Source organism: Leuresthes tenuis, unplaced genomic scaffold, assembly GCF_036924035.1.
Source record: "Leuresthes tenuis unplaced genomic scaffold, fLeuTen1.0.hap1 SCAF_9, whole genome shotgun sequence".
Taxonomy (NCBI): Eukaryota; Metazoa; Chordata; class Actinopteri; order Atheriniformes; family Atherinopsidae; genus Leuresthes; species Leuresthes tenuis.
In genome coordinates, this window is record NW_027325363.1 from 35,889,522 (window position 1) to 35,913,575 (window position 24,054).

At 45.2% G+C, this 24,054-nt stretch overlaps 1 protein-coding gene across 2 annotated transcripts; it reads left to right on the forward strand.

Moving 5' to 3' along the window:
• The first annotated feature begins 35 nt into the window (after nucleotides 1-35).
• On the forward strand, nucleotides 36-23,996 carry LOC140314805 (aldehyde dehydrogenase family 3 member A2-like). 2 transcript variants are annotated; one of them, XM_072393175.1, is made up of 11 exons: nucleotides 36-191; nucleotides 574-735; nucleotides 9,309-9,540; nucleotides 15,430-15,515; nucleotides 15,600-15,808; nucleotides 15,942-16,059; nucleotides 17,336-17,477; nucleotides 18,558-18,724; nucleotides 18,838-18,937; nucleotides 19,048-19,286; nucleotides 23,607-23,987. In XM_072393175.1, the coding sequence occupies exons 2-11, from the start codon at nucleotides 574-576 to the stop codon at nucleotides 23,616-23,618; spliced, it is 1,467 nt and encodes a 488-aa protein (XP_072249276.1). In that variant the 5' UTR covers nucleotides 36-191; the 3' UTR covers nucleotides 23,619-23,987. The 2 variants fall into 2 exon arrangements, with proteins under 2 accessions (XP_072249276.1, XP_072249277.1); XM_072393176.1 differs by lacking the exons at nucleotides 36-191; nucleotides 574-735; nucleotides 9,309-9,540 and having other exon boundaries at nucleotides 15,433-15,515; nucleotides 15,682-15,808; nucleotides 23,607-23,996.
• The last annotated feature ends 58 nt before the right edge of the window (nucleotides 23,997-24,054 follow it).

The following is a 24,054-nucleotide window of genomic DNA, read 5'->3' on the forward strand; positions in this document are numbered from 1 at the left end:
TAGGAGGGACTTAAGGTGACTTAAGGTGCTGATTGGTTCCTTCCTTAGCTGACGTACCAGCTGAGCAACTGACAACGACTTTAGCTCACGTGCTAGAGCAGGTTTCTGAAATGCTGGGGGTTGAAAGGTGTGAGCTGCACCTTTATCTGGTTAGACTGGAGGGGGACTTTGAAAAGTAGAACTTACTCGCGGTAAGTGGTCTTTTTTTAATGAACACTAACATATTCTCTGTAGCTAGCTAATTGTCTATATTTTCCGGATTCTGATATGTTTTGCTCTCAATAAAAAAGCCAATCAAGCTACACGACAAATTAGTTTCGGATTTTTTTCTCAGTATTCAGCGTTGCGCAGCTCGTAAATACTTACCTTTTATCATATATGTGCGGGATTATGGGCCCAGCCTCATTAAAGCATGTGGCAGAAGTAATTTACAGCCAGGCTACAGTTACAGTAGCAGGCTCGCTTTTGTGAATAGAAGCCTCTCTTAGTTAATTAATTAATGTGCCGGGAGGTTGTAAATACCAACAAAGGGATACCAAATGGTAGAGCATCCATTTCTGTTCTCTTTTCCAGATGTTCCAAGAACAGCTGGCTGTGCAGCGGGCCAGGCAGTCCTTCCAGACAGGGAAAACTAAACCCCTGGAGTACAGGATCCAGCAGCTGAAGAGACTCCAGGTCTTCCTCTGGGAGAGAAGAAAGGACATCGCAGAAGCTCTGAAGAGGGATCTCAATAAGGTCTGACAATGATCTACAAACTTAGTCTGGAAAGCTTTGTGCAGAAAAATCCTAGAAAAGGAGAAAGTAGCAACAGTAAGTGTATGTTCTACAGCCAGAACGATGAGAATAAGTTGTTATTAGAGTGAAATAACTGTTTCTTTTCATTGAACTCGTCATGCAGTCCTCCATCCAAAGAGCTGTTCCAGCGATGAGAGTGATATATTCAGTGATATATTCAGTGATATATTCAGTGATATATTCAGTGATATATTCAGTGACTACACGAAAAAGCATGGACAACAGGAGGTTTCAAACTGTATACATTATAGAGATGAATGTAACAGTTTGTGATTCGGACAGTATGTCTCTGGAAAACATTTTGGCTTCTAGATCAGATTCCTCTCTGCGAGAAAAGCCACATGGTGTCATCATGTGAGATCCTACTGAGCAGTGCTGCTGCAGCTTATCATGAACAAACTCAAGGTTGAGTGTGTGTGTGTGTGTGTGTGTGTGCGCTTCTGGTGTCTTTTTTACTGCAAGTGAAACTTTGTCTCATTTGCTTGCAAGTTTAATAAAATCTCCTCTCAGTGAAAGTAGCAGTCAGGCTACTTACAGGCCTGGAAGGCCTGGACCTTCATCACATGCCTGGAAGGCCTGGAACTTCATCACATGCCTGGAAGGCCTGGACCTTCATCACATGCCTGGAAGGCCTGGACCTTCATCACATGCCTGGAAGGCCTGGACCTTCATCACATGCCTGGAAGGCCTGGAACTTCATCACATGCCTGGAAGGCCTGGACCTTCATCACATGCCTGGAAGGCCTGGAATTTCATCACATGCCTGGAAGGCCTGGACCTTCATCACATGCCTGGAAGGCCTGGAACTTCATCACATGCCTGGAAGGCCTGGACCTTCATCACATGCCTGGAAGGCCTGGACCTTCATCACATGCCTGGAAGGCCTGGACCTTCATCACATGCCTGGAAGGCCTGGACCTTCATCACATGCCTGGAAGGCCTGGACCTTCATCACATACCTGGAAGGCCTGGACCTTCATCACATGCCTGGACCTTCATCACATGCCTGGACCTTCATCACATGCCTGGACCTTCATCACATGCCTGGACCTTCATCACATGCCTGGAAGGCCTGGAACTTCATCACATACCTGGAAGGCCTGGACCTTCATCACATGCCTGGAAGGCCTGGACCTTCATCACATGCCTGGAAGGCCTGGACCTTCATCACATGCCTGGAAGGCCTGGACCTTCATCACATGCCTGGAAGGCCTGGACCTTCATCACATGCCTGGAAGGCCTGGACCTTCATCACATGCCTGGAAGGCCTGGACCTTCATCACATGCCTGGAAGGCCTGGACCTTCATCACATGCCTGGAAGGCCTGGACCTTCATCACATGCCTGGAAGGCCTGGAACTTCATCACATGCCTGGAAGGCCTGGACCTTCATCACATGCCTGGAAGGCCTGGACCTTCATCACATGCCTGGAAGGCCTGGAACTTCATCACATGCCAGGAAGGCCTGGAACTTCATCACATGCCTGGAAGGCCTGGAACTTCATCACATGCCTGGAAGGCCTGGAACTTCATCACATGCCTGGAAGGCCTGGAACTTCATCACATGCCTGGAAGGCCTGGACCTTCATCACATGCCAGGAAGGCCTGGAACTTCATCACATGCCTGGAAGGCCTGGAACTTCATCACATGCCTGGAAGGCCTGGAACTTCATCACATGCCTGGAAGGCCTGGACCTTCATCACATGCCTGGAAGGCCTGGACCTTCATCACATGCCAGGAAGGCCTGGACCTTCATCACATGCCTGGAAGGCCTGGAACTTCTTCACATGCCTGGAAGGCCTGGACCTTCATCACATGCCTGGAAGGCCTGGACCTTCATCACATGCCTGGAAGGCCTGGACCTTCATCACATGCCTGGAAGGCCTGGACCTTCATCACATGCCAGGAAGGCCTGGACCTTCATCACATACCTGGAAGGCCTGGACCTTCATCACATGCCTGGAAGGCCTGGACCTTCATCACATGCCTGGAAGGCCTGGACCTTCATCACATGCCTGGAAGGCCTGGACCTTCATCACATGCCTGGAAGGCCTGGACCTTCATCACATGCCTGGAAGGCCTGGACCTTCATCACATGCCTGGAAGGCCTGGACCTTCATCACATGCCTGGAAGGCCTGGAACTTCATCACATGCCAGGAAGGCCTGGAACTTCATCACATGCCTGGAAGGCCTGGAACTTCATCACATGCCAGGAAGGCCTGGAACTTCATCACATGCCTGGAAGGCCTGGAACTTCATCACATGCCTGGAAGGCCTGGACCTTCATCACATGCCAGGAAGGCCTGGAACTTCATCACATGCCTGGAAGGCCTGGAACTTCATCACATGCCTGGAAGGCCTGGACCTTCATCACATGCCTGGAAGGCCTGGACCTTCATCACATACCTGGAAGGCCTGGAACTTCATCACATACCTGGAAGGCCTGGAACTTCATCACATACCTGGAAGGCCTGGAACTTCATCACATACCTGGAAGGCCTGGACCTTCATCACATGCCTGGAAGGCCTGGACCTTCATCACATGCCTGGAAGGCCTGGAACTTCATCACATACCTGGAAGGCCTGGAACTTCATCACATACCTGGAAGGCCTGGAACTTCATCACATACCTGGAAGGCCTGGACCTTCATCACATGCCAGGAAGGCCTGGACCTTCATCACATGCCTGGACCTTCATCACATACCTGGAAGGCCTGGACCTTCATCACATACCTGGAAGGCCTGGAACTTCATCACATACCTGGACCTTCATCACATACCTGGAAGGCCTGGACCTTCATCACATACCTGGAAGGCCTGGAACTTCATCACATACCTGGAAGGCCTGGAACTTCATCACATACCTGGAAGGCCTGGAACTTCATCACATACCTGGAAGGCCTGGACCTTCATCACATGCCTGGAAGGCCTGGACCTTCATCACATGCCTGGAAGGCCTGGAACTTCATCACATACCTGGAAGGCCTGGAACTTCATCACATACCTGGAAGGCCTGGAACTTCATCACATACCTGGAAGGCCTGGACCTTCATCACATGCCAGGAAGGCCTGGACCTTCATCACATGCCTGGAAGGCCTGGACCTTCATCACATGCCTGGAAGGCCTGGACCTTCATCACATGCCTGGAAGGCCTGGACCTTCATCACATGCCTGGAAGGCCTGGAACTTCATCACATACCTGGAAGGCCTGGACCTTCATCACATGCCTGGAAGGCCTGGACCTTCATCACATGCCTGGAAGGCCTGGAACTTCATCACATGCCTGGAAGGCCTGGACCTTCATCACATGCCTGGAAGGCCTGGACCTTCATCACATACCTGGAAGGCCTGGAACTTCATCACATACCTGGAAGGCCTGGAACTTCATCACATACCTGGAAGGCCTGGACCTTCATCACATGCCAGGAAGGCCTGGACCTTCATCACATGCCTGGAAGGCCTGGAACTTCATCACATGCCTGGAAGGCCTGGACCTTCATCACATGCCTGGAAGGCCTGGACCTTCATCACATGCCTGGAAGGCCTGGACCTTCATCACATGCCTGGAAGGCCTGGACCTTCATCACATGCCTGGAAGGCCTGGACCTTCATCACATGCCTGGAAGGCCTGGACCTTCATCACATGCCTGGAAGGCCTGGACCTTCATCACATGCCTGGAAGGCCTGGACCTTCATCACATGCCTGGAAGGCCTGGAACTTCATCACATGCCTGGAAGGCCTGGACCTTCATCACATGCCTGGAAGGCCTGGACCTTCATCACATGCCTGGAAGGCCTGGACCTTCATCACATGCCTGGAAGGCCTGGAACTTCATCACATGCCTGGAAGGCCTGGACCTTCATCACATGCCTGGAAGGCCTTGAACTTCATCACATGCCTGGAAGGCCTGGACCTTCATCACATACCTGGAAGGCCTGGACCTTCATCACATGCCTGGAAGGCCTGGACCTTCATCACATGCCTGGAAGGCCTGGACCTTCATCACATGCCTGGAAGGCCTGGAACTTCATCACATACCTGGAAGGCCTGGACCTTCATCACATGCCAGGAAGGCCTGGACCTTCATCACATGCCTGGAAGGCCTGGACCTTCATCACATGCCTGGAAGGCCTGGAACTTCATCACATACCTGGAAGGCCTGGACCTTCATCACATGCCAGGAAGGCCTGGACCTTCATCACATGCCTGGAAGGCCTGGACCTTCATCACATGCCTGGAAGGCCTGGACCTTCATCACATGCCTGGAAGGCCTGGAACTTCATCACATGCCTGGAAGGCCTGGACCTTCATCACATGCCTGGAAGGCCTGGACCTTCATCACATGCCTGGAAGGCCTGGACCTTCATCACATGCCTGGAAGGCCTGGAACCTCATCACATGCCTGGAAGGCCTGGACCTTCATCACATGCCTGGAAGGCCTTGAACTTCATCACATGCCTGGAAGGCCTGGACCTTCATCACATGCCTGGAAGGCCTTGAACTTCATCACATGCCTGGAAGGCCTGGAACTTCATCACATGCCTGGAAGGCCTGGAACTTCATCACATGCCTGGAAGGCCTGGACCTTCATCACATGCCTGGAAGGCCTGGAACTTCATCACATGCCTGGAAGGCCTGGACCTTCATCACATGCCTGGAAGGCCTGGAACTTCATCACATGCCTGGAAGTCCTGGACCTTCATCACATGCCTGGAAGGCCTGGACCTTCATCACATACCTGGAAGGCCTGGACCTTCATCACATACCTGGAAGGCCTGGACCTTCATCACATGCCTGGAAGGCCTGGACCTTCATCACATGCCTGGAAGGCCTGGAACTTCATCACATGCCTGGAAGGCCTGGACCTTCATCACATGCCTGGAAGGCCTGGACCTTCATCACATGCCTGGAAGGCCTGGACCTTCATCACATGCCAGGAAGGCCTGGACCTTCATCACATGCCTGGACCTTCATCACATGCCTGGAAGGCCTGGACCTTCATCACATGCCTGGAAGGCCTGGACCTTCATCACATGCCTGGAAGGCCTGGACCTTCATCACATGCCTGGAAGGCCTGGACCTTCATCACATGCCTGGAAGGCCTGGACCTTCATCACATGCCTGGACCTTCATCACATACCTGGAAGGCCTGGACCTTCATCACATACCTGGAAGGCCTGGAACTTCATCACATACCTGGAAGGCCTGGAACTTCATCACATACCTGGAAGGCCTGGAACTTCATCACATACCTGGAAGGCCTGGACCTTCATCACATGCCTGGAAGGCCTGGACCTTCATCACATGCCTGGAAGGCCTGGAACTTCATCACATACCTGGAAGGCCTGGAACTTCATCACATACCTGGAAGGCCTGGAACTTCATCACATACCTGGAAGGCCTGGACCTTCATCACATGCCAGGAAGGCCTGGACCTTCATCACATGCCTGGAAGGCCTGGACCTTCATCACATGCCTGGAAGGCCTGGACCTTCATCACATGCCTGGAAGGCCTGGACCTTCATCACATGCCTGGAAGGCCTGGACCTTCATCACATGCCTGGAAGGCCTGGACCTTCATCACATGCCTGGAAGGCCTGGACCTTCATCACATGCCTGGAAGGCCTGGAACTTCATCACATGCCTGGAAGGCCTGGACCTTCATCACATGCCTGGAAGGCCTGGACCTTCATCACATACCTGGAAGGCCTGGAACTTCATCACATACCTGGAAGGCCTGGAACTTCATCACATACCTGGAAGGCCTGGACCTTCATCACATGCCAGGAAGGCCTGGACCTTCATCACATGCCTGGAAGGCCTGGACCTTCATCACATGCCTGGAAGGCCTGGACCTTCATCACATGCCTGGAAGGCCTGGACCTTCATCACATGCCTGGAAGGCCTGGAACTTCATCACATGCCTGGAAGGCCTGGACCTTCATCACATGCCTGGAAGGCCTGGACCTTCATCACATGCCTGGAAGGCCTGGACCTTCATCACATGCCTGGAAGGCCTGGACCTTCATCACATGCCTGGAAGGCCTGGACCTTCATCACATGCCTGGAAGGCCTGGAACTTCATCACATGCCTGGAAGGCCTGGACCTTCATCACATGCCTGGAAGGCCTGGACCTTCATCACATGCCTGGAAGGCCTGGACCTTCATCACATGCCTGGAAGGCCTGGACCTTCATCACATGCCTGGAAGGCCTGGACCTTCATCACATGCCTGGAAGGCCTGGACCTTCATCACATGCCTGGAAGGCCTGGACCTTCATCACATGCCTGGAAGGCCTGGACCTTCATCACATGCCTGGAAGGCCTGGACCTTCATCACATACCTGGAAGGCCTGGACCTTCATCACATGCCTGGAAGGCCTGGAACTTCATCACATGCCTGGAAGGCCTGGACCTTCATCACATGCCTGGAAGGCCTGGAACCTCATCACATGCCTGGAAGGCCTGGACCTTCATCACATGCCTGGAAGGCCTGGACCTTCATCACATGCCTGGAAGGCCTGGAACCTCATCACATGCCTGGAAGGCCTGGACCTTCATCACATGCCTGGAAGGCCTGGAACTTCATCACATGCCTGGAAGGCCTGGAACCTCATCACATGCCTGGAAGGCCTGGACCTTCATCACATGCCTGGAAGGCCTTGACCTTCATCACATGCCTGGAAGGCCTGGACCTTCATCACATGCCTGGAAGGCCTTGAACTTCATCACATGCCTGGAAGGCCTGGACCTTCATCACATGCCTGGAAGGCCTGGAACTTCATCACATGCCTGGAAGGCCTGGACCTTCATCACATGCCTGGAAGGCCTGGAACTTCATCACATGCCTGGAAGGCCTGGAACTTCATCACATGCCTGGAAGGCCTGGAACTTCATCACATGCCTGGAAGGCCTGGACCTTCATCACATGCCTGGAAGGCCTGGAACTTCATCACATGCCTGGAAGGCCTGGAACTTCATCACATGCCTGGAAGGCCTGGACCTTCATCACATGCCTGGAAGGCCTGGAACTTCATCACATGCCTGGAAGGCCTGGACCTGGAAGACCTGGACCTGGAAGGCCTGGAAGGCCTGGCATGTGATGAAGAGTTGCAGGTGTTGTACGTAGTTGTTGTTTCCCTTTTTCAGACTTCTGCACCCATTCTTCATTGGTGATCCATCTGGAATGCAGGCAGACTAGTCCAGTACCTGTTCCCTCTTCTTCATTTGTCATTTCTAACGAGCTTTGCTGCAGTAATGCTGTCTTTACGGATGTGTAAATGAACTTTGCTCATGTCACTGCCATAACCCCATACCATCACAGAGTCGTGTTGCTGAGCACAGTGTGGATGGTCCTTTTTGTCTTTGGCTTTCATTTGTTCCAACAAAGAGCTGGAATCCTGATTGTTTTGATCACAGCATGTGTTTTCCTGTCGGATGGTTCGTCAACGCTGCATAAGGCTTCTCTTTGGTCACAGTAAAGTTTTAAGTACCATTTAAGACTGTAACTTCATAGTGTGGGATTTGACAAAGGTTTCCCACAGTGAAGCCGAACCCATGAGGTTAAATCAGCTTTTAATGAATGATGGCTCTTGAAGCAGTGCCATTGGAAGGATTCTAGACAGCAGTCCAGTTTAGGCTTTCTCCCTTTCCCTTTTGATATTCTGCATTTTAGAGGGAGAGATATGCTAAGCGTTCCCAATCTTTCTTTGAGGAACACTCTTTTAAACATTTCTATGACTTGTCATGAAATTCCATCATGTCTTCTGTCTCATTAGTACAGTCACATGTTGACATCACCAACTTGAAATAGCATAATTATGTTATAATAACGTCATTACTAGCTCTAAATTTGCTCTGTTACAGCTTCTCTGTAGGAAAGAGCAGTCGCCCACCAATCAGAAGGTCGGTGGTTGGACTCTGGCTTCCCCAGGATACATGTCGAAGCGTCCTTGGGCAAGACACTGAACCCCACGTTGCCCCCCCAGTGTATCATTGGGGGTATGAATGTGTGTGAATGCTTAGAAAAGCACTTAGTTATGAATCTTAAGACGTGCTGTATGAGTGTGTGTGAGTGGGGTGAATGCGGCATGTAGTGAAGCGCTTTGAGAGGTCAGTTAGACTAGAAAAGCGCTATACAAGTACAAGTCCATTTACCATTTACCATTCTCTAGAAATGTGATGTTGACTGAAAGGCAAAGTTGTATTTGTAGTAACCAATTAAATGTGGATGACAAGACAAAACATGTAATATTTTAGGTCCATACTGTCTGAAATGATTTATACATCTACGTCAAAGTACAATGTGCCAAATGCAGACATTTGTTTTTATTCCATGTCCACGTTTTTTGAGTTTTTAGAGATTTTCAGTGCACTGCAGATGATGATTTGGTGCTGAAGCTAAATGTGTGCATATAGGGTAAAGCTGATGAATAATCAAATGTTAAGAACAAAGAAACCCCATTTAAATCGAAGGAGGGGGCTGAGTTTTTTGCTGCTTTCTCTTTCAGAGCGAATATGGGGCAGAGCTGTTTGAGACAGTGGTTTTGGAGGCAGAAATCAAGCTGGCTATAGAAAGGGTTGTAGAGTGGGCTGCTCCCCGGCCAGTCGAGAAGGACCTCCTCACCATATTAGATGAGGTCTATGTCAAGCCAGAGCCCCTGGGAGTGGTGCTCATCATTGGGCCTTGGAACTACCCCTGGACCCTCACCCTGCTGCCACTGGTTGGAGCTATCGCAGCAGGTAGGGACCCATAGCTCAGTAATTGCACGTATCTTTTAATTTTGTCGAATAGAATTTTAAGCGCTATGATACATAAAACTGTACAATCGAAAGAGGGTGTTCTTTTTCATCTGACAATGACAGCTTAGCAGAAGAGTGCTCCTATGGTGTAATATGTGACAGTGTATCCATTAATAAGCAGATGACACAGTGCCTACTAAAGACACTCACAACACCAAAAATTAGACATGCGGGGTCAGTCAAAGTCAAATTTATTTGGATAGCACATTTCATGTAATTCAAAGTGCTTTACATGAAATAAAAGCGTTGCAGCAGGAGCAGAAAAAGTATTAGAAATATGTAAAAGAATATGAATAGAAAGAAATAAATAAAATTATTAAAAAGATTAAAAACGAGCAACAGTCTGGATAAGTTAAAAGATACCGTGCAGATTTCATGCATAGACACATGAGAAAAGACATGGTTTTAACCTGGATTTAAAAATGTCTCCATTTGGTGACAGTTTAATCTCCACTGGCAGTTTGTTCCACTTGTTTGCAGCATAGCAGCTAAATGCTGCTTCTCCAGGTTTAGTCTGGACTCTGGACTGGACCAGCTGACCTGAGTCCTTGGATCTAACAGCTCTGCTGGGTTTATATTCTCTGAACATATCACAGATGTATTTTGGGCCTAAACCATTCTGGGATTTGTAAACCATCAGTAGGCTTTTAAAATCTATTCTGTGACTGACTGGAAGCCAGTGTAAAGATTTTAAAACTGGTGTGATGTGTTCAGATCTCTTAGTCCTGGTTAAAACTCCAGCAGCAGCGTTCTGGATGAGCTGCAGATGTTTGATGCTCTTTTTGGGAAGTCCAGTTAAAAGACCGTTACAGTAATGGAGTCTACTGGAGATGAAGGCATGGATGAGTTTCTCCTGGTCTTTTTGGGAGAGAAAACCTTTAATTCTGTTGATGTTTCTGAGTTGGTAAAAAGCTGCCTTGGTGACAGCTTTGATGTGGCTGCTGAAAGTCATGTGTATGATTGTTGTGTATTGAATAGACAAACCACTGAATCATTTGAAAAGATTGAGAGTGCTTAGACTGTCACAATTGATAAATATTCACTTAATCATAATTATTTATGTGAATAGTGTCTGTGTCTGCATAATTTCCATGCATTTTTCAACCACATGACTGTGGCTGACTGATTGATAAGAGTTACGCCCTATTAATGATCATCATCTCTCTGCGCCCATCTTCTGCTAAGGACACAACAAATCTGCCATGCGCAATTTTTGTTTAGAAACCCTATAGTGGCAAACAGTCTCTTTGTATAAAAGTCAGTGTGAAAATAACTTTCACTTGATTAATGGCCTTGGTATACATTTCAATTAGTTCAGGGTAATTCATGCTATTTTTAAGTAATTCAATAAATATAGAATGTAGACATTTTGTGAGAAATTGTCAGATTTACCTTAAAATTGAGTATCAATTGCAACATTGGGATTGAAAATCCATAAAGTAGGACATAGTTTTCACATTTGGGAGTACATAGTTTCCACAGTTATCAATCAGATCCACCTTTGACTTGCAACCTCTAGCTTGAGAACACTCAGTGCGGTTACATGAGTGCCATCGGATCGGATTAATGGCTAAATTACAATAAGACTGAGTTATTCAGTTCATGTAGACACCTTAATCTGACATAACCATAACCACCGTCTGTGCCATAACCAGACTCCTCACAAATGTAGAGGGACGTAGCTTCATCTTGCTCTTCGTTCGCCATCTTTCTCGAATGCCTGAGTTTTGTTGTTGTTGGTGGTGAAGACGTCAACAGGAAGTGGCTCTATTACCACTATGGTGGGTACAGCACCACCTGTTGTACCGGGATATCACATGCTTTGTGATTCCATTTATTCACCACCACATGTCCAAGGATAATTACCCTTGCTCAAATAAGGAGCATAATCCAACTATAGCTATAATCCAGTTAATCTCATCGTGTAACCCCACGGACTAAGATGGCAATGGCCAAAAAGCTTAACCTAAGTATAGAAATCGGTCACACCCATCTATATACATCTACTTTAGATGATCTGTGAGTGAAACAAAAATTGTAAGATGTACATTCCATAATTCCCACTGGCTTCAAATTAGGTGGTAACTGAGCCAAATTATTAAGCGAGAAGTATGGAACCAATCTCTTTATTTCTCTCTGGAGTTGCCCTGGGTGAGAGGCAGCATGCAGGGTTGGGCTTACTTGTTGCCCCTTGTTTCTGCGCTCACAAGTTGGAGTTTTCCCCAGTCGAAAAGAGGGTGGTCTCCCTGTGCCCTAAGAACGGGGAAAGGGTTGTGATGCTTGTGCTTATGCACCCAACAACAGTTCAGGGCGTCTAGATACGGTATGCTTGGAACATTTTGCAGAGGCCCCAGTTAACTCCCACCTCTGGCTGAGTTTCTCCCACATTCCAAGGGAGGGAAAGAATTTGGACTGTGGTCTCTTTGCTGGCCTTCGTTGTTGAGCTGACTGTACGGAGCCACAGCTGTAAGATGCTTGATGCTTGATGATATTGTGGAGGTGGAAGAAGCATGTTTTGGTGATATGGTTGATGTGTGTTTGATATGAGAAGGTGGAGAGCATTGTGATACTGAGGTTGCGTACATAGGGGGAGGGGGTGACAATATGACTATCAGTGAGAAGGGTGAAGTTCTATAGAGAAGGGAGAAGAGAGTTGAGTCCGGTGATGGGGAGTTCTGCCTTATTGCTGTTGAGTTTTAAGTAGTTATTGTCCATCCAGGCTTTTATGTCAGAGAGGTTGTTTGTTATGGTGGAGAGGAAATAGATTTGGTGGACATGAAGAGTTGGGTATCATCGGCGTAGCAGTGAAAATGGAGTCCATGGTGCCAGATGATATGACCAAGGGGAAGCATGTAGATTGAGAAGAGGAGGGGGCCGAGCACCGAACCTTGGGGAACATCATAGGTAACTGGGTAAGTATTGGATTTGAAGTTGTTGACTGAGACAAAATGGTGACGGTTGGAGATGTAGGAGGTGTACCAGAGAAATGCCAATTGATTGTACACAGTGAAGGAGGATGGTGTGATCAATGGTATCAAATGCAGCAGAAAGTTCCAGGAGGAGGAGGATAGAAATGGAACCAGAGTCAGCGGCAAGGAGGAGAGTGTTAGTGACTTTAAGGAGCATAGTTTCTGTACTGTGATGAGAACGGAATCCAGATTGAAATGTTTCAAACAGCTGGGAGGAGTGAAGATGTTGCTACAGTTGAGTTAAGCCAGAGCATTCCAGGATTTTTGAGAGTAACAGAAGATTGGAAATGGGTCTGAAGTTGTCTAGATTGTCTGGATTTAGGCCAGGTTTCTTCAGGAGAGGTGTGATAGTGGCAAGTTTAAGTTGGAATGGGAGAGAGCCAGAAGAGAGGGAGGTGTTGATGATGTTAGTGATGAGAGGGATGAGTGTGGAAATACAGGATTTAGGATCGGAGATGGAAAAGGGTCAAGATGGCAGCTGGAGAATTTCATTGTAGAGAGGAGTTTAGTGATGTCAGAGGGAGACAGAGGAGAGAAGGAGGTAAAGCTGTGGGATGAGTTTGAAAAGGTTTCAGGTTCTGGGGGTAGAGAAGTGGAGGGAGAGAATGCAAATGAGTGGTTTATGATTTGGATTTATTTATGGAAAGATGACAGAAAGTTGTTACATTTGTCAGTTGTGAAAGTGGAGGTGATAGTGTCTTTGGGTTTGGTCAGTTTTGCAAATATGGAAAATAGGATGCGAGGGTCAGAGGAATTGGGGTGGATGATTTGAGAGAGAGCGGTGTGGTAGATGGTGACGGCGTGCTTGTAGGCTTGGGTGTGGACCTTGAGACCGCTTTTCCTATGGAGGCGTTTGAGTTGTCTGCGTTGCTTCTTGAGATTGTGGAGTTCTGGGGTTTACTATGGGGCAGAGGGACAGAAGGAAACAGTGGCTGTTTTTAAGGAGGCTAACCGGTTATGGCAGGAGGAGAGTGTGTAGTTGTAGAAACTGACAAGATCAGAAGCTTTGGAATCTGAGGAGAGGGAGGAGCTGATGATGGCATTGGATCAGAAAGAGGACAAAGAGTTGGGAGAGAGTAATTTCAGGTTACGGAAAGTTATTGTTCGTGTGTGTTTAGCAGAGATGTGGACTTGAGTAGTGTGACTCGACTCGAGTCGCACTAACAAAAACTCAAGACTTGACTTCAGATTTGCCCTCAAAAGACTTGAGACTTGACTTGGACTTGAGGTTTGGGGCTCGTAAACAATCTTCATTTCATGAAATTATTGTTTCTGATCTTTATTTAATTAATTTCGATGTATGAAGGCTGATGACAGGCTGAGCGCATCATAGCCTCACGCATGCGTGCAGCCACAGATATCAAAACTACTGTAACCATGGCAGCGTCAAGCTCATCTGGAACTGTGCCATATGTTGTCACATTTGGTTATAAAGCGTTCACGCAGACAGCAAACAAGCGAACGGCCACTTGCAAAGTGTGTGGTATCAGGATAAATGATGGCGGCTGAACTACGTCCACCTTCATCAGGCACCTGAAAACGCACAAGGAGAGCTCAGTGTCTCTGTATAGCACACTAATCAAAGTAAACAGTGCTGTAAACTATATGCAGATTATAGATTCATTCTTCACTGCAGCGCTGCTGATTTATCTGCAGCAGCCTGTGAAATTTGGGAAGGACTTTGGTTAAGTAGCCTAGGTTAATAGTTACCAAATTAATTGCTAAGCCAGGTCTATGTGGGTGAAGCTTAACGTTAATCTAATTGCTGTTTTAAAATAGCTTACTTTTACAATTTCAGGGACACCTGATAAAATTCCAGGTTGACACTGTCAAAAAAAAGAAAAATGCACTGAAATTGTGCTGAAAAATGTTATGCATGAGAAGTTATTAATATGTCTGTTAATGTATCCTCTGATGCACAGCAAGCACACATATTTCCAAATACATTGATACACTTCCAACAATCTTTCATGGCGTTTCTTCACATCGGATAGAAATAGCCCTCTTAAGTGACCGTGCTCTGATCAACTTTGATCCTGCAGTGTATAATAATCTTGTTACTGGAGACTTGACTTGGACTTGGAAAAAATTACTTCTGAACATGTGTGGTGGTTAGTAGTGGGAAGGGGGGTAGTAATGGTAAGGGTAATGGCCAGGTGGTCAGAAATGGTGAGATCAGTAAATGACAGGCTATGGATGGTAAGGGTGGGTGTGGAGGCAATTTTAAATGTCCAAAAAGTCAGATGTTAATTTGGCTATAGGGGAGTCAATATGGATGTTCAAAATCACAGAGGAGCAGAATGGATGGGGAGACGGAGGAAAGCTGAGTTACAAAATCAGTAAAGTCAGAAAGAAATGATGATGATGTGGGAAGAGTTTGATTAAGCTTTGAGGAAATAGTTCAACAATCAATGCTTTGAGGATCCTCTCAAACCAACTGATGGAACAATGGAAGAAAGGCAAGGGAATTTGGAGGGATGCACGACTAATCAGGTCTGAAGTTGCTGAGATAGTTAAACAACTCCATGGCATGAGAGTTACACAGAATTGGCCCTGGAGTTTAATGGACTCTTACTTGACATGCCTGTGAAAAAAAGGAGTGGAGGTCAGGAACGATGCCTCTGAACTCGACTAAATTTGGTTTCATCACTGGATTTAAGGCAGACTCTTTACCAGAATGTGTTGGACTCCACCTTGGCTGCCCTTCGTAAAGGATTTTGTTCATAACTTTTATGGAAGCGTTTCAAGGCAGAACCGAGGGCAAGTAGGTTTTTATTTTCCTCTGGATGGAATCTGACAGAAGCATTTGTAAAAGGTTTCCACTCCAGGGCAAAAAGTAATGAATGTTTATATCTTTCAGGTAATGCAGCTGTATTGAAACCATCTGACATCAGCACTAATTCCACTAAGGTCATGAAGGAACACCTCCCTCACTACATAGATGAGGTTAGTTTTCTGCTTACATTTGACTTCTTTTGCATTTACTGTGACTGTACAGGGAGTGTAAATGACTGGAAACATTCTTCTCAGGATGTGTACCCAGTGGTGACAGGTGGAGTGCCAGAGACCCAAGAGTTGCTGAAGCAGAAATTTGATCACATTTTCTACACAGGGAGTACCACAGTAGGCAAACTGGTAATGGAAGCGGCAGCTCGTCATCTCACTCCAGTGACATTAGAACTGGGAGGGAAGAGCCCCTGCTACATCGACAAAAACTGTAACATTGCTATTGCCTGTCGGTCAGTTTGCTTTGCTCAGTCTGTGTGTTTTTTTTTACCCATCCATCTAATCTAATCTGGATCTATTAGGCTTTCTTTGAACCACCCAACACACAATTCAGATAATCATCAATCAGTCTTTCTTCCAATGCAGCCGCATCACCTGGGGAAAGTTTCTGAACTGTGGGCAGACTTGCATTGCTCCAGACTACATTCTGTGTGAATCTTCCATCCAGAACAGAGTATTGGAGGAGATAAAGAAGTGTATCAAGGTTAGTGTTAAACAATAAATAAAGTGTGATACACTTCTCAGTGCATTGTGGGGCAGCACATAGCGTGAAGTCATGAGCCCAAAAAAAGAGCATGGTGCTGATCTTTGTACTGTTTTTACTTGGATTGCGACCTTCAAATGTGTTGTAAATCAGTTATGAACAATACCACCAGTTTGTCAGCAGCATGCTAGGTTAAGTGTGATTTAATGCTAAAAGATAATTTTAGCTTGAACACTCACCAAAATGAAAGTGACAGGAGCACACTTTTAAAGTTCTTGCAAATGGAAATGGAAGAAGGGATGGTTATAGAAACTGGATGGATGGGTGGAGCCACATCATCTTAAATACCCACAATAAGATTGTGTAGCTCTGTTTATAGATATCAGGCCCTGGTGCTCAAAATGTCATGAATGACAGCTAAAAAAATCTTTGATGAACGCAGTTCATTGTGCTATCCGCATATGTAGGTTAAAGCACCATCATATGTTTATTTTTACGCATTTACCAGATGCTTTTATACAAATGAGGATATAACAATGCAGCTAACGTCAAAGCTAACAATAAGCTACATAGACGGAAAACCACTCGTCAGGCTCTGTCAGAAGTGACAGTGGAGAGATAGAGTGCAGGCATAGAGGGAAGTACAGAAAGAGAAATCAAATCCAGCAGTAAAGAAGCATGATCCAGAAATGCTGCTCTTATTTGGGTCAAGCTCATTTAAAATGAACTGACAAAGTAAAAAAAAAAAAAACTTTTCTGTTATCAGATTAATTAAAGTGTGAAATTCTTTTTGGAAATCGTGGCCATGGTTGGTATCCAGATGGGGATAACAACGCTGAAGTTATCAGAACAAAGGACAAGGGCCTCATACACTCTCATCGTTCCACAACCTGAGCGCTGCAGTGTGAAGTCATGTTACCAAACTTTAATCCAGTCATTTTTAAGGCCGAAATCCGACATATGTGTTTGTTTTTTATTTGGCACATAAACAGTGGCCATATTCAGTTGGAATGAACGAATTTAATTAAATTTGTTGAATACAACAAGTAGTAAATATGTGTAGTTACAAGCAATGTTCCCAAAAAGTGCTCATTATTGTTATTACAAGATAAGTAAGAAACATTTCTATACAATATATTTAATATGTATATAGCACAACAACTGCTAGTCCCATCAACATGAAGGGAAAACAGTCATCTGAAGGGAAAAGCTTCTCTCTTTTCAAAGGTCTTTATTGTATTATTATGAAATTCTTCTTTCATGTCACACATTGCAGGAGTTTTACACAGATAATCCAAAGACCTCTGAGGACTATGGACGGATCATTAACCAGCGTCAGTTTAAGAGACTCATGGGTCTCATGGAGGGGATCACAATTGCATTTGGTGGAGACGCTGATGAATCCCAGTACTACATAGGTATGTAGTGTGTTTCAGGCACTGGCTGTTCTGAAAGTGCCATTAAGTATCTAAAGTTGTACAAAGAGAATTAACCGTAGTACACCACAAAGTACCTTAGACTACTGGACTACATACCCGTGATATGAAATAGACAAGAAAATAATTTATTCTGGAGTTTGATCCGCCCCAGTGAGGGCAAGTTTTAAAAGGAAAGTTTGGGTTTGGTTGTTACTCATTAGTAATTAGTACCTTAGCTACAGCTGTCAGAGCACTGTCTTTGCCACAGTGAGAACAGTCTCTGTTTGGAGAAGCAGGTAAGAGCAGGTCATTCTCAAGGGTCAGCCAAGCTGACAGCTCCTGGAGGTAGGGGTAAAACACGAGTGAACTTGTGCTCAATACTCAAACCCCATCCCTCTGAAACATCAGCAACTGAGACCATGTATGAACATATCAGCATTTGGAGCATTTGCGGCTGCTTTCTGCTGACCTGTGTGCTGTTTTCTGCTTGCTCCAGCTGTTGTGTATACCTACAGATACCTGCAGTACTCAAAGCAACGCAATAAGGAACTTCATCTGCTGTTCTCAATGTACTGTAAAGGGAAAAACGGAAATCTCCACAGCATAATTTCTGCCTGCACTAGACACCCCTTCTCTTCTCAAGCCATGAGTTTGTCTCCAACAGAAAGCCTCCCACTATGATGTGCTTGTGTGAACAGCAACTGCAGAAAAAGACCAGTGTCTGCACACTCTTGAACATCTCTGGTGTTCATGTTTGGAAATAGCTCAAGCCATCTGAGGACCTAGAAACTGGATTGAGAGTTAATGGTTTAACATGTGGGAGTGTTGAAAAGTTTCTGGTGTTGTCCTGGAATATGTGGATGATATCCTGCTCTGTGTTTCAGTGTAGATTTGAAAATACAATAAAAGGCTTCAGCCTGTGCATTCAAAATTGTATTTTGGGCAACGTGTTTCACCACATCATCATTTTATGAGTGAAAAATTGTTGACTTGAGTTACTTTGCTAGACACTTTTTCTCAGAATATATACATTCCATCTTGGTTAATAGTTTTCAAAGAACATTCGTGGTCCTTTTGCAGCTCCCACTCTCTTGAAGAATGTGACAGGTGAATCTAAAGTGATGAAGGAGGAGATCTTTGGGCCTCTTCTGCCTATAATCACAGTGAGTGGCGTGGATGACGCCATTCAGTTTATCAACAAGGGAGAAAAGCCGCTAGTTCTCTATGTCTTTTCCCATGACAGCAAGGTAAAATGCTTCACCTGCAGACATGTTTATTTCCTGTTATTCAAGCTAACACAATTTTTATAAATCTCTTTTCTTCTACTTAATTACACTCACTCTACTTGTCTGAAGTACAGATAATCAAAAAAGTGATGGCTGAGACGTCCAGTGGAGCTCTACTGGCTAATGACTGTATTACTCACTTTATTGACAGCGCTCTGCCCTTTGGAGGAGTCGGTGAGTGTATGGCTGTCAAACCCACCAGCAGCAATAATACTCATCATCCCTCTGATTTGCAGGGCTGACATTGCCTTTATAAACTGGCTCCTCACTTGTTTCTTCCACAGGTTACAGTGGTATGGGTTGCTACCGTGGCCGCCACAGCTTTGATCAGCTCAGTCACCTTCGCAGCTGCCTGATCAAACAGCTGAATATGGAGGCAGTCAACAGCATGCGGTACCCCCCGCATACCACCAAGAAACTGGCCTTGGCTCGATTCTTTCTTCTCAGGCATGTCAGTCTATCCTGGCTGCGCCGCATGCTGATGTTGACAATGTTGGCTGGCTTGGCAGCATATGTGGCACAGGTAAAGGAAAGTAACTGCAGTTGCACTACAAATAAGAAAAGAGGGTGTGAATTGATTATCAGTCATATACTTTGTGGTTCTGTCCTTTCCAAGGCAGTTTAATAGTGACAATTTTTCACTTCAGTAGAGAAGGAGCTAGAAATCTTAATTCTAAGTAAGTATTTATTCATTTTCTGGACACTGAATTGTCTTTAAGTCTTTCTTTTATGATTTGCTTTACATTAATGTCAAATTCTTTAATGTTAAGATAAAGTGTTGTACTCTGATTAAATGTTAGATTTTAAGTGAAATCAAAGAAAAAAAAGAATACTAGATGAACTTTGTCTTATCCACAATTCATTCCAGCCAGTGGTGAACACGTATCACTGAGATATTTGCTGATATTAGTCCAAATCTGGAAGAAGAAATCATTCTATTTAAAGTATCAGATCTCCTAACTGGAACATTTCTTCTGTCACTCCCTGCCACACAGCTGTTAGATGTCAGTAATGCTATTGGTTGTAAAACAAGATATCGTTATCTTCTAAGCATTAAGTCATTGTTGATAAGTGACACCAACTTTTTCCCATTGTTTCTTCCAAAGTGTAAACTGTTCAGTTCTAATCAGTGTGGGCACAACTGGAGAATGACTGATTGGACCATGGCCCCTTTGATAGCATTTCTGATTAGCACTTAGGATGTTTGTAACAGCTAAAAAGGTATTAATCTGTCACATGGCTGGTATACATGGAGACATAACCAAGTATTAAGAAGCTTATCTGCAGGTATCGAAGATAAACGAAGGCAGGTGAATTTAGGAGGGTCTAAGGTGAAGAGAGTTCAGATTGTTCAAGAGGGGGATAAAGTTAATAAGACAATAAGGAGGCAAGGCAGCTTAGAGCAGTGGTTCCTAAAAGTGGGTCGTGGACCCGTTTTCTATGGGTCGCGAGACTCTGACTGGGAAAAAAAAGTTCAGAAAAATGACCATGCTTTAATTTTGAAGGGCTCAGAATGGATGCTATTCACACTCCTAAACAGTAGGTGGCGACGATACCCTGTAATGCTAATCGACTCCCGCCATTTGACAGATAGAAGAAAAGCTACGGTTTGTTTTCATATGACAGTGACCATGGCTGATGTTCTTAAACTGAGGACAAAAGGGGGGAACGACCTCAGTGCACTTTTTGATTTGGGATTCAAATGCAGCCACTTGAGTGTTAAAGGGCATTTTTCACTCTTTTGTTTGCTTTTGTTTATCGTTAAACTTGAATTTTGTGTCTATTGACACACTGATGTTTTATTTTATGTCAGGTTCAAACTGCAACATGTTTTCATTAAAGAAATTTGAGATGTTAAAAGTTTTCCTGGCTCGCAGCTTGTCTATAACAAATGATGGTGGGTCCTGAAGCCAGACCAGTTGGGAACCACTGGCTTAGAGGATGCTAACCTAAGGCCTGATATAGTCTTGTGGTCTAGGAGTAGAATGAGAGTCTATTTCATAGAGCTGACTGTTCCTTGGGAGGAATTAATGGCAGAAGCATATGAAAGGAAAACGCTTGGGTATGTGTTAGGGGCAGAAGTAGAGCAACAAGGATGGAAAGTTAGGATCTGTCCAGTGGAAGTAGGATGTAGATTATTTGTTACAAAGTCTGTTGTATCATTGTTGAGGGAGTTGGGTGTAAGTGGACAGAGTGTGAGGGAAATAGTGAAGGAAGTTTCAGATGAGGCAGTAAAGTCCAGTCAGTGGATTTGGATTAGAAGAAGCAATAGTGGCTGAGGGTAAACACACTCTTGGAAGAAGCAAGTAAGAAATCCAGGATGTATTTAAGAGGAGGGTGTGGTGTAGTTGTAGGTACCAGATCTGCTCGGGGCCCTGCGCCTGTTTGGGTTTACGTTTACCCCACTATTTACATTTTATGAATGCCAATATGAGGTTATTTAATAGAAACTTTATTACAAATTACATTGCGTCCCATTTCATAAGAATCAGATGTGCTCGGGGTGAAGTCCCTTTCGAAAGATAATGCTGGATTTCTTTGTAAAAGCCGTCCATGTTTCCTACGAAGAGCCGCGAAAACGACTTCAATAGGTTGTTTTTTTTACCTCTTCAGTAAGTTGTCCGGACCAATCACATTCCCTTACGTCATCGTGCCAACGTCCAGCCAACAGGCGCAGGGCCCCGAGCAGATCTGGTAACCCGAGCACATCTGGTACCTACACCGCCTCTGACGCTGCTTCCATTGGAACGATACGTCAACACGGCCGCCATCTTGGGACAGGGGAAGCCGTGTCTGCTTCCTGCATTAGTCAACCGAGCCAGAGGTCTATCAACCATTAAAATCACCACAACTCACTGAATTTTCTTCCGATTTTCAAGCCGTTTGGTTTAATATACATTTCAGACATATATTTGTGATACAACATAGATTAATATATATATATGTATACTTTTTATTTATTTATATGATACATACATTGAAATCTTTGTCTAAATAATCACATTTCAGACTCTATCATGCGTTGTTAAAACCAGTATGTCTTCTATGTTAATAGAATTGTGCATTTTAACATCAGGGAGGTGACACTGATGTTTTTAAAGGTTTATATCAGGGTTCATTCATTAGGAACAACTTCTAATAGTGTATTTTATTATCATTTAGTGGGCACTGCGTTGTGCTGGTGAAATATTAAGATTTTATGAGAATTTGTCATGACACTAACTTTGCAAAGATGGTCAGGAAAATGAAAAAGTGATGGTTTCACTCCTTCCTTTAAACAGTTGACTGTCCAGTCCTGTCAAAGTCTGGTTTAAAGTGACAGCTGCAGACGGCTGAACGTCCTTTGGGATAAAACCTCTCCTCCTGAGTGCTGCTGCCCATGCCTGCCTCCTCCTTTTATCTTTTATAAACCGACACAAAACAGCTCCATCTGAACAACGCTCAGCTCTCCGTGCTTATGGAGCCACAATTCAGGTTCATAACTTCTGTTAGCAGTTCATGTTAGTGCTGTGAAACTGATTCAATAGATCATTTAGGAACAACACGGCCTGCTGAGCACAATTATATACAGTGACTGATTGCCAGATGTCACTTTCATCATCTTACTGATGTCTTACTAACAAAAACATCTTCTGTTTTCTTGTCCTGGCGTAAGCTAGTAATAAGCTAGTTTAATTTATCTTATCTTAAGGGAGACATCAAATTAAACTCGATCATAACAGTTAAATAATACAAAACAACTTCTTACTTGTGAAATGTTATTTAAAGTTTATTCGTTTAAGCTTTTCTTTCACGGGAACATCTGTAAGCGGCACAAAAGTCTGGCATTTTGCCAGATGCACAGCTGTCAGACCCGCTCTGACAGTCTGACTGCTGTCAGAAACCCCGTCCCAAGATGGCGGCCGTGTTGACGTGCCTGACAAGCCTGAATGTGACATCTACGTGTATATATCTATGGATATGGCCCATGTGAGGCTTTTGAAACCAGGCGGCCATTTCAGGTGAGTTGGCCTGTATGGTCTTGTTTTTGCTGGCATTTTTAGTGACTGTAGGACTGTTTAGGTGAGTTTGTCTACTGAATCTGCTGGTGTGTCTGGTCCTGCCTCCACCCCTGGCACCCTCTATACTTTCTTTACCCCCTACCCGAACCAGGGTTTGTATCCCCACCCCGCTATGACTGGTGTGCAGTTGGTGAGAGGCTGGGGCAGCTTGTGGTTGTGGAAGAAAAGATGGTTGGTATGGTGTGGGGAGCAGTGATGGCTGGCATTAGGGGAGTGACTCTGGGACGCTAGTGATCCCTGTCTGGCCTAATGGAGGTGTTGTGGACCTAACTAGATGAAACACTGATGAAAGGAGGTTCCCACCTGATGATCCCAATGACATGTTGGTATATAGAGATTATAGGGAATTATTCACTGAGTCTGCTCCATTTTTTTTCTTCTAATATAATTTCTGATTAGCACTTAGGATGCTTGTACCAGGTATGTAAATTATTTGTGTGGAAACTGTTTTTAACTTTGTGAATATTACAGAATACATTTTCCAAGTTAATCTGATCAGTACCACCCCCCCTACGTTGTCACAAACCTACAGGCCTGTACCCTCACACAACAATGGCTCTGTCTCTGACAGACAATGTGTGGTGTTGTCCAGGAAATCTAACCACATAATGCCCCCTCATCTACCCTCCCTTTAATTACCCAACATGCTTCGCTCCCCGTGGCTAAATGGCCTCTTTTGTTTAGGTCAACCCCACCACTTTTGTTGGCCCACACACTTGTTGTGCTCATGTGAACGGTTAAACTCTGCACTGTGTCTGTTTGGTGTCTTGTGCTGCTTGCAGAGGTTCCAGTGATGAGCGTCAGCAGCTGATGCTGGGGGCCTGAAGTCTGACCCCATGCTGGCACAGGTGAACTTGGGACAGTCACATGGAGAAAAATAGGACACGCCTGAGATTTACTTGTCCGTGCCATTTCACAGTCACATAGATGAGTTTTACTGATTTGTATGTTACAATGTTCTCCTCTCTGTTACTCATTAAGCTGCTGTTGAAGCTTTGATTATTTTACAGAAATCAGTTTTATTTCAAAACCATATTGTAGAATATGCATTTCTATTGAACATTTCTGTAAATGTATAATCTGAATTAGGTTTTTACTTAATAAAAAGACTAGGTATAAGTGATTTGTTCCAGAATGAAAATCCGTGTTGATGGTGTCCGTTGTTAATAAAATCTTATTGTATCTGCTAAACTAATAAAATCATTCTCAGTAATTGTTTTGATGGTATTT

Coding starts and splice junctions, on each gene's coding strand:
- LOC140314805 (XM_072393175.1), top strand. CDS start 574: ATGTTCCAAGAACAGCTGGCTGTGCAGCGGGCCAGGCAGTCCTTCCAG. Junction 15,516..15,599: donor TCCCTCACTACATAGATGAG/GTTAGTTTTCTG, acceptor CATTCTTCTCAG/GATGTGTACCCAGTGGTGAC. Junction 18,938..19,047: donor TCTGCCCTTTGGAGGAGTCG/GTGAGTGTATGG, acceptor TTTCTTCCACAG/GTTACAGTGGTATGGGTTGC.